The 11,594-nt window shown below is 39.3% G+C and overlaps 1 protein-coding gene across 1 annotated transcript; it reads right to left on the bottom strand.

The window, feature by feature from the left end:
* Positions 1 to 4,804: 4,804 nt before the first annotated feature.
* LOC140150309 (uncharacterized) lies at positions 4,805 to 10,840 on the bottom strand. Its single transcript, XM_072172317.1, has 3 exons — positions 10,471 to 10,840; positions 9,587 to 10,263; positions 4,805 to 8,893 (listed from the first exon to the last, which is right to left on the bottom strand). The coding sequence occupies exons 1-3, from the start codon at positions 10,838 to 10,840 to the stop codon at positions 4,805 to 4,807; spliced, it is 5,136 nt and encodes a 1,711-aa protein (XP_072028418.1).
* Positions 10,841 to 11,594: the final 754 nt, after the last annotated feature.

Below are 11,594 nucleotides of genomic sequence, written 5' to 3'. Positions count from 1 at the left end.
GGGGAAATCTGTTCCAACTGACCAGCAGGGAACCAACTGACCAGCATAGCAAACAGTAGCATATGATTTGGAAATTTCCCCCAGGCCATCCAATATGCCATGACTATAACTGGTATTTACTGATCAGTTTTACTCATATTACTCATATTTTCACTTTTTTTCAAAGTTTGGCTTTAATTTATTGTTACTGGAAGAAAGAATAATATAAAAACATGAATATATGTATGAATCGAAAGGGAAATTCGCCTGTGCAATACCGTGTATAATATTGTGACTGACGTCAATATCGAGGGCTTAGAGCAAGAACTAGCTATGTCCACAATTACATTTACTCATTTCGGCAACAAATGGACGGTTAATTCTGCCCTCTATAATATAATGTAAGTGACTTTGGGGGTATGTACAAAGTCACTTGCATTTATTATGGAGGGCAGAATTAACCACCCATTTGTTGCCGAAATGAGTAACATGAAATTGTGGACATAGCTAGTTAATTCTTGCTGTAAGCCCTCGATATGGTACCATCATTTATTTCAATAACGCTAAAAATGCACATGCATATTTCTGTATAATGTTCTGTATACATTCTGTTATCTTATGTCACATTATTATGGTGTGATAAATGCACATATTTAATAAAACTTTGACGCACAAGTGTTTCGTGTACCTTGTTTGAGTTTAATCATTAGTGAATTTATCAACTGTATCGATTGATATATTTTCCCTCCTTTTAATTGGTATTATATAGCAGAATGTCAACTTGCCGAGTAACATGCTCGCATAATATGGAAGCAGTATCATGCAAAGTGTCGAGATAGCAAGAAAATATAACTCGCAAAAGTAGACTAATATCAAATTAATAATTGCCTTGCATGACTAAACTTGATAAGTCGACATTTTGGTATAGGGAGCTTGTTAAGATAACGAGATGTCTACAACAAATCAAGTTAATATTTTACTGTATAAATTTAAAATGTCGATCTGCTCAATTATACCGATCGACCGATATCCTGCATGATGCGTAGACTCAAGTAACAATTAATTCCATTTCAGTTCATTTCAATTTACATTATTAAGACATAATAAATACAATAAAAGCCCTAGGAACGAAATACAGGCATTAAACACATAATATATTTAACCATACGAATGTGTGAGGGTTGTACCTAGGGTTTTCTGGCATAAAACATCTGACGTAATTACGCCCAAACGACTTGAGCTAATCATATATCCATCATTTGCGGTCATTTTAGTAATGCAAAAGTAATGGAGTAGGGCCTCCAAAAATGACCGTGGCGGTCATATGACCCATCATATGTTACTGGGTAAAATCCATGAATTTCAATTCGAGCTTGCAGAATTTTTTTAACGAGATATCAACGATTTACTTGATAGTCAGGTTGAAATATTCATTTCCGTTCATATTGAGGTGAAAATCTGGTGAAATTTTTGGCTGAAAATCAATTTTGCCTATATCCTTTTTTACACAATTTTCGAGGGTGCTCACATTAAGACGTTAATCGACATTATGTGGGGAATGTTTGTACTTATTTTGATACTGGGTAGAGGAGATCCATAGCTATTATAATTATAACGGTATTGTTAATTGATAAAAAAATGTTGCGGAAAAGAGCGGAAATCCAAATTTCGGTTGATTAAAGATGAACACTTTTTTCAAAATCCCAGCAAACACAAAACGTTTTCGACATCATTCGTAAAAGGTTCGAAAAGATTGCCAGAAAACGATTAAATGGCGGGTTATATAAAGTACATATAAAGGGTATAAAACTTTTTCATAACATTCAAAAACATTTGTTGATAACCTACAGCAAAAATTCTAACATAATGTTATTTAAGTGTTGACAAATATTTGGCAAAAAAAGTTAGCAAAACATATATTTTACAATAACATTTGAAAACATTTTAAAAATATTGTTGAAGTGTGTTTTTATACAATATAAAACGTTTTAAAATGTTTCCATGACCATTATATAACCCGACATTTAATGTTATCAAAACGTTTTTATCTAAACCAAAACCCAAAATATAACATGTTTAAAACGTTTTAAGGGGGTACTACACCCCTGGCCAATTTTGTGCCTAGTTTTGCATTTTTCTCAAAAATTATAGCGCATTGGTAACAAGTAAGATATGGATATTATAGGGGCAAGGACTACAACTACTGCACTGAAAATTCAGCAACTCGAGGCAAGTAGTTATTAATTTATTGATCAAATACTGGTTTTAACTAATTTTTGACTGTAACTCCACAACTGATGTCTGTGCTGAAATAAAATGTCCAGTGCAGTAGTTGTAGTCCTTGCCCCTATAATATACATATCTTACTTATCACCAATGCGCTATGATTTTTGAGAAAAATGCAAAAATAGGGACAAAATTGGACAGGGGTATAGTACCCCCTTAAAAACACTTTGTTTGTGTTTGCTGGGGTGTACAATAGTTCAATATCTGGTCCACATGTCAGGGATACGGAATATAACATGGACACCAGGATGAATCATGGTTTGGACGTGTAGTTCGCGTAGGCTGCCACATAAGAATCAATGATAGCAACTTCAACAGGGATGCCGGAAGGCATCACCTGCTCGCTGTGTATAACTCTCTTCTGAGCCAAGTGACACCGCCTGGTGTCAATGGCTCAGAATAGCCCAACAGCGCCCCCAACGTGTCAGATATTGGGGCTAACGACGTCAAAGAGAAATCTGGATGAACGCTTCCTCTCGGTAGCAACCATAGTTTCTGAGAAATAAGAAAAGTTAAGCACGACTGTAGGAGCAAACTTGGATCACTCCCTTGAGCTGATTATGCCGGAACCGGGAATGTAGTTACCGTCCTCACTGCTTTCAACGCATGAATAAACAACTTGAAATTTAGATGCATCAGATGACAAAGGATACGATTAGTATCTTAAGAAGCTTTATTATCTGCTCTTGATTTCTTCTTAGCTGGTTACATCAGACACACAATATAATTATGAATATTCTATGGTAAAACTAGTTTAGGACCAACGGTCCCAGCACTCAAACACTTGCCATGGTCAAGATGGCAGCCTCCAGTGCCAAATTCGGCACCAAATTACATGTGATTGATGGGCTGCAGGCTATGTTTAGCTTATACTTCAAGGGCGCTCATCACATAAACAAACATGCCATAGGAATGCAATGATTAAGGATGCACAACACTTAAACAAACTTTGAATTTAGGTAAATGGCATCAACATTCCGGCGCCTAATTGTCTGCTACCAGCAACAATTCTTCTTAAAACATAGTTTTGGTGTGCCATTTACTGACAAAACTGAACCTTTTACAAGAGGTGCCTTTGTGACCCCTTAAACTTCAAAACATCAAACTTGACTGATTTTGAAACATGAATAAATTTGTGAAATCAAAAAACCTGTATCTGTGATTCACTTGTGTGATAAAAAACTTGTATCAATGCTATGATTCAAAACAAAAAAAACATTTCAAAAATTTCAAATGATTTGATCCAAAAGAAAAAATAAACTGAGTTTTGGACATTTCAAAAGTGATTTTAACTTCACATGAAAGAATTATTTAGCTTCATTTTACAAGATAGATGATGCTGCACTCAAGAGATAACTGCCCATGCCAACCAAAATTACTTGAAACAAAACCAAACAAAAGCCCACACAACAGGCAAATTTTGGTGAGATTGGAAAAGCCAACTGAACACATGGGAGATACTATTCAAGTGCAACATGATCACAACATATCAAAATGAACACAACAATGTTTAGTTTGTAAACTAGAAATGCAGTCTGTTGCTGTCCTTTAGATGAAAGTACATAACTCCTTGCATGCGAATATCTTGTTTGGTACACCTTGTAAATGAGAATACAACTTGAAAGAATATGACTGCCTGTGCACAACCATAGCAGCCATGAGAAAAACACAACTTGATATAATATGACTGCCTGTGCACAACCATAGCAGCCATGGCCCAAATTTGCAAATTCAGTCAATCCAGGTTATAGTCATCAAAACACCAGATGCTGATAGGATGCATTTACATGCAAAGTACATGTAGATAGGAATACACAATTACAAACTTGAGTGAAATTATTTCAGACCTCGATCATGCATACCCTTTGATAAATAGCAGAGCAATAATTTCAAGAGAAATCAAATTTGAGCATTATCGAGATTCCAAAATACACGCAGAGAACATTACTTTCAAATGTGTATCCCAAATATGGATTACATGCTATACTGTACACAACCAACAAATTGTGCACACATTTTAAGCAGTAGAATACGATGTAGAATCTTGCAAATTAAAACTCCATGGGCATGTGGTGTACCAAACTTTAAACAAACTTGCTAATGATGCACACTGGTTCCATCGGTACAAATTGCATGCATAGGATTCTTCTTTACAAAATCAAATTCACAGATGTGCTGATCTAGGTGTCAAACATGTTCATTCTTGATCTTGGCAACTTCACACTAAACGCAGACACGTCGCTGTAGAGACGAATCACCAGTCTTCACATCTGTAGTACAGGTAGTTTCATCTGTCGCGTCACATCTGGTAGATCTCATGATGAATTTGACAGTTTGCATCAGTTGTTCCAAAGTGAAAGCAAGGTGTCAGCTTGCCTTTCATGGCAATTTAACGTAAACTGATGTTTAGTCTTATTTTATATATCAGCTGATCCGTAGCTTAGCCTCCAGACTAAGTGGCAATTTAGCTTAGCTGATACCTTTTGGTTATAACGGTTTCAGTGACTTGTTGTTATAACACTATTAGTTCTTTAGTTCTTTACAAGTCCAGGCGTTTCACTGGTTTCAATGATCGTCGTGGTCTTGCTTCTGGAGTACCTGACACTGATACAGTTTCATTGTTGGTAGCACTGGACGTAGTTTTAGGCTTGGTACTTGGGTTACCCCATGTTGGTACTGGTGGATGAGCTGAAGTAGAATCTTTCTTCACTCCTATGTCTTGATTTGGGACTTCTGATTCCAACAGCAAACACAGTTTATCAATGGGTCTGGTGAGAATGCTTGTCCTAGTTTTCACTCGCACACGTCGAACCAGTCCATCACTTGCAGGGAGAGTTTCAATCACCCTTCCTAGCGGCCAGACGTTTCTGGGAGTAGATTCATTTACAACCATGACGACATCTCCCACCTTGGCATTTCGCTGTGGGTGAATCCACTTTTGTCTTTGCTGTAACTGAGGAAGGTATTCTTTGATCCATCTGCGCCAAAAAAGGTCTGCCAGATACTGGACTTGCCTCCACCGACGCTTGGCATACTGACTCAGCTTTCCTGCAGTGGCTGGTGGTAAGATCATGTCACTCTTTAGTTGAAGACAGTGATTTGGTGTAAGTGGCTCCAAATCAGATACTTCTCCAGGAACATTGGTGAGTGGTCGGCTGTTAACTATGGCTTCTATCTCACACAGTAATGTATGAAGAGAGTCATCTGTTAGTATTTGTTCCTTTATAACAGAGCACATCACTTTCCTGATTGTCCGTATTTGACGTTCCCAGATGCCTCCATGGTGACTTCCTGCTGGTGGATTAAAGGTCCACTCAATCTCCCTTTGCAGAAGGTAGTCATGGATTCTGTCTTGATTCCAAGCAGCAATTTCTCGGCGTAGCTCTCTTTCTGCCCCTATCAAATTGGTGCCATTGTCAGAGCGGATCTGTTTCACTTGGCCTCTTCTGGACACGAATCGTCGTATGACATTTACGCAGGCATCGGTATCCAAAGACGCTGCCATTTCAATGTGTATGGCTTTGGATGCAAGGCAGACGAACACTACACCATATCGCTTGACTATACTACGGCCTTGTTTAACTTCTAGTGGACCAAAATAGTCCATTCCAACTCTTGAAAATGGTGGCTCTTCTGGAGTGACTCTGTCTTTGGGAAGATCACTCATCATCTGCTGTTGTACCTTTGCATTCCTCTTTCTGCAGGTGATGCAACTGTTGATAACCTTTCTAGCTGCTGCATTAGCATTTGTTATCATGTACTTCTTATGCAGGTGAGCCAACACGTGGTTTCTGCCCCCATGTCCAGTTGCTTCATGCATGTCATGTAAAATCAACTTTGCAATGTGGGACTTCTTTGGTATGATTGATGGAAATTTTGTCTTTTCAGGTAGAGCTGACTTAGCCAGTCGACCACCAACTCTGATTACTCCATCTTCTATAAATGGATTAAGTCTGTAGAGAGGACTTGCTTTCTTAATCTTGTTAACTTGTCGTAAGTCGTCTTCTGGCTGACTGTCATTATTTCTCAATTGCAGCTCTTTTAGTGTCTTAATTTCTTCTGGATATGCCTTGGTTTGGACATATACTATTACAGCTCTTTCTGCTTCTTGCATGTCAGCAACATTAAGCGAATCTGTAATGTTGCCATGCTCTTCATTCTCATCATTCTTTCTACCATCATCATCTCCATTATCAACTCTATCATTAACTCTATCATCATCTCTATCATGACAGATCTTACAGAGGTATTTCTTGACTCTGAGGATCCATGCAACACAACGACAAAGTTGATACCATGAGGAGAATCGTGTAAGTAGTTTCTCCATTGTATCTGTTGCTTCTTCTGTCAACGCTGTGCTGACTACTAATTTCTTTTTAACTTGTGGATCATCAGCTAGCTCTTCAGCGTTGTTTCCAATGGTAGTCTTTGGCCACTGGTTTTCTGCTTTGTGTAAGAAGTCTGGACCATCAGTCCACCTTCTATTCTTGAGGAAGCAATCAACGGCTAAGCCCCTTGAGCAGTCGTCTGCAGGGTTTGAGCTGGTTCCTACATACTTCCATTGGTGTGGCTGGGAGCCATCTCTAATCAGTGCGACTCGATTAGCCACAAAGGTGTGGAATCTGGCGGTGTCATTGTTAATATACTTGATCACGGTCTGACTATCAGTCCAGAAGTATGTGCTTTCGACCTTCAACTGTAGTTCCTTTTGCAACATGTTGTTGACCTTTACTGCCATTGCAGCTGCAGTTAACTCTAGGCGAGGTATAGTTATGATCTTCAAAGGAGCAACTCTTGCCTTGGCTGTCAGGAGAGTAAGATGCACTTGACCACTCTCATTAACGAATCGTAAGTAACTCACTGAACCATACCCCTTCTGACTTGCATCACAGAAGTGGTGCATCTGGACTTCACTTTCTCCAAAGTCCTTGGGCTTGAAACATCTTTCGATGGTGAAATCTGACAATTTCGGTACTTCATCAAGCCATCTTTCCCAACGGGTCAGAAGCTCACTAGGAATAGACTCATCCCAACCAAGCTGCAGCTTGCTTAAGTTCTGCATTATTTGTTTTGCTGGCAGGATTGCTGGAGCAACAAATCCTAGCGGGTCATAGATGGAGCTTACAGTTGCTAGGATGCCTCTTCTGGTAGGAGGTCTCTCTTTTACTTTAATATGGAAGCCGAACCTGTCGGTTTGTGGTGACCATAGCAACCCTAGCACCTTTTCTGATGGTAATTCTTCATTCTTCAAATCTAGTGTCTTTGTAGTCTCAGCTCTATCGTCTTCAGGGACTGACTGCAACACTTCTTTTGAGTTACTCAACCACTTTGTCAACTTGAAGCCACCATCCTTACACAAGCTGGTGAGATCACTGACGAGTTGAATAGCTTTGCTTTCACTTTCGATAGATTTGAGGTAGTCATCGACATAGAAGTTGGACAGCACTGTGTTGCATACTTCTTCGCTGTATTTCTCCTTACCATCATCAGCGGTCTTTCTCAGTGCAAAATTGGCACATGAAGGTGACGAAGTTGCGCCGAACAAGTGCACATTCATCCTATATTCCTTCAGAGGCAGACTCAGGTCACCGTAGGGCCACCATAGAAATCTTACTAAGTCTCTGTCTGGTTCTGGTACACGCACTTGATGGTACATTGCTTTTATATCTGCTACAACTCCAACAGGGTGCTCTCTAAACCTTCTCAACACACCTACCAAGTTGCTTGTCAAGTCGGGTCCTTTTAGTAATTGTGAGTTTAAAGACTGGCCCATGTACTTCGCCGCACAATCAAATACAACTCGCAGCTTGCCCTTGGTGGGGTGAAACACCCCATGGTGGGGGACATACCACACCTTGCCATCCTTTCTATTGCATGCATCTTTGGGCACTTCTTCTGCATAATCATTTTTGAACATATCATTCATGAATGCAGTGTATTGGTCGTTGAAAACCGAGTCCCTTTCTAACTTCCTCTTCAGATGGCATGCCCGCAATTCGGCTTGATGTATATTGTTCGGCAATTTCATGTCATCATCTTTGAGCGGGAAACCTACTTGGTAGTGCCCATCTACATACTTGATTGATGCTTCTACTTTGTTTAGGAATTGTCCTTCACTCACGCTTCTCTCTGGTTTATCGTCAATGATTCGCTCATTGAACTCAGCATTGTAGAGTTTCTCTAATTGCTGGTCAATAGTGTCATGTGCCTTAATTCTGTGGATGACTGATGTCCTTTTGTGTTCTTTATTTTTGACACCATACACTGTCCATCCGAGTCTAATTTGGCAGGCGAAAGGTCCGTCACCTTGGCTATTTACTACATGTATTGGCTCAAATGCTTTAGGCACATTATTTCCTATGAGGAGACCAATATGGCATTGAGATTCATCACTTAATCTTCCTAGCTTAACTCCTTCCATATATGGAATTGCATCAATATCATCCTGGTTGATAATGTCAGCCAAGTCACCAGGGATCTTATCTTGTGTGTATGCCTTTGGAAGAGAGATGATATTATTTCTGTTCATGTCAGAAACTTCTAAATCTTGGATGATTTCACTGTCTACTATGATATCATCTGTTATGGTTTCAATTTCCAGCTTGGTTTTCTTGCCTTTAAGGTTGGTCTGAACCCTGGAAATATGGAAACTTTCGGGCCTCATAACTTCTAAATTGTTGGTCCGAAGTATATAAAAATATACATATTTAGAATGGCAAAGACTTGATAAGTTCATCTGTGAGGTCAAATTTGGGCCAAAATGGCACTTTTGCTCAAATCCTAAAAATAACGAGTTTTGGCCCACTTCTTTTCGTGCATCGTAACAAAAAAATTCTTGGGCCAAAATGTTTTTTAAATTTATTTTTAAAAACTAGATCAAAATATCTAGGACCCGTTTTTTCATTTTTTTGAATTTCGACCAACTTTGAGAAATTTGCGCCAAAAATGGTCAAAAAATGCTGATTTTTCAAAAAATCATAAAAAACCCGATTTTGGCCCAAATTTCAAATATTTTTGGTGAAATTGGTCAAAATTCAAAAAAATGAAAAAACGGGTCCTAGATATTTTGATCTAGTTTTTAAAATTAAGAAGAAAAAAATTGGCCCAAGAACTTTTTTGTTACGATGCACAAAAAGAAGTGGGCCAAAACCATTATTTTTGGATTTTGGGCCAAAAGTGCCATTTTGGCCCAAATTTGACCTCACAGATGAACTTATCTAGTCTTTGCCATTCTAAATATGTATACTTTTATATACTTTAGACCAACAATTTAGAAGTTATGAGGCCCGAAAGTTTCCATAATTCCAGGGTTCAGACCAACCTTAACATGCAGTTCCTTTTGCAACCTTTCAGAACAGAATACAGCATCACTGCCGTTGTCGAGGTAGGCGTAAGTTTCTACAGACATTCTGGAAACTCTTGAGTAGACTATGACTGGTATAATTGTGGGATATGATTCACTTGATTTAACTCCGGCGCCTGTAAGCCCACATGTCTGATTAGCAACTTCACCAGACTTCTGTGTCTCTTCCTGTTTCACATGTAGCACTGTTGGATGGCGCTTTTTACATGTCTTGCAGGTAAGCTTGTATTTGCAGATTTTACTGTAATGTGTTGCTTTCTTTAGGCAGCCAAAACAAACTCCCAACTCTCTCAGATACTGCAACCGGTCACTTATAGGCTTTTCCTTTAATTTGTTACACATTTCCAAAGTGTGATCTTTACCCTTGCAATATGTACACGGCTTGTCGGCTCCTGGGCTACTTGACGACACATTTGGCCTGGCTCCTGGACTATATGACATTACATTTGGTCTGGCTCCTGGACTATTTGATGTCACACTTGCCGACACAGCTTCTGTGTTTGTTGCTAGATTTCTTCTAGCTTTATAAGTCTGATAGTTTGGGTTTTTTACCCTTTCTTCCTTCTTAGTACTATCTTCCTTCTCCGTCACACTTCTACCGTAGGCAGCATTACTTGCGATTCTAGCCTGTTTTTCTAGAAAGGAGGTGAAGTCTTCAAATGTTACCACTTTGTTTCTTTCTTCTTCTACATAATCTACTTGTCTCCTCCATCTGTCTCTCATACTATATGGTAACTTCATCATCAACATTCTAATGTTTGCTGTACTTTGCAACTCATTAGTATAGCCCAGGCTGGTCATGGACAAAAATAATGACAAATCTTGTAGCCCTGAACTATCACCTTTCACATTCGGCCACTGCCTCATCTTTGCTAAGTAAGCCTCTGCAATCTTGTGCTTATTACCATATTTCCTTTCCAGCAACCTTTTTGCTTCCAGGTAACCAACCTCATCATCCATGTGAATACAACCTTTCACCAAACTGTTGGCTTCACCTCTTGTGTACTGTTCAAGATAGTACAGGCGGTCTCTATTGCTTTTGCTCTTATTTTCGATTATGAATTCGAAGGCTCTTATAAACGTAATATACAGAAGCGGGTCTCCAGTAAATGTCTGTAATGTCCGCTTTGGTAAACTCGCTTGTTTATGTTGTTCGACCAGCAGCCTTGTCAAGTTGTCTTGGTTGCGTGCCAAATTTTGCCGTGGCAACATGACTTGTTTTTTCTTCACATCAGGCTCTGGTGACGAAGTTACTCTATGACCGTACTTTACTGATGAAGGCCCTTCATGTTCATACTGTACTGTTCTTGACCATACTGTTCATCAATATTTTCATATTTAGTGGCAGACAAATAATGTGGGGGTATTCTGTCCCCTGTACTCTCTGATTCCTCAGGTGGTGCTGCAGGAAACAAGACTTCACTTTGTGGTGGAAAGTTGACTTGCATAACTTGACTGGTTGTTAACCTGCTTCTTGGTTGAACTTGTTGACCTAAATCAGTATGTACTTTACCATCAGTAGTCATGCCCACTGCTGGTTGCTCTTTTGCAAGTCCCAACTCCACATGTGTGTATTTTGGTCTTGCCCCTGGATTTAGACCTACAGCACCAATTGTATCATGTCTAGCTAGGAACTTGCCATCAATTTCTTGACTTTCTCTGGTGTTGTGGTTCAACCACTGCCTCACTGATGTGTTTGTATCTGGTTGAGCTTCTGTGAGGTCATCAAGCACCGATTTTGGTCTACTTCTTAAGCTCTGGGATTTATGTTCATAATCCTCCAATACATCTATTTTGGCTTACTGTATGTTTAATTCAGTCTTCATTTCCAACCACTCCTTTTGTTGTTGTAAGTCCCTTTCCCTAGCTTGGATACTGTGTTGCAAGTCTCGCGCCTTTGCTTGCATTTCTTGTTCCAAGTCTCTTGCCCTTGCTTGCATATTAAATTCCTCACTTTCTAAAGCTT

Source organism: Amphiura filiformis, chromosome 4 (genome assembly GCF_039555335.1).
Source record: "Amphiura filiformis chromosome 4, Afil_fr2py, whole genome shotgun sequence".
NCBI lineage: Eukaryota > Metazoa > Echinodermata > Ophiuroidea > Amphilepidida > Amphiuridae > Amphiura > Amphiura filiformis.
The sequence above is the reverse complement of the archived record's forward strand: the minus strand, read 5'-3'. Positions and strand labels throughout refer to the sequence as shown.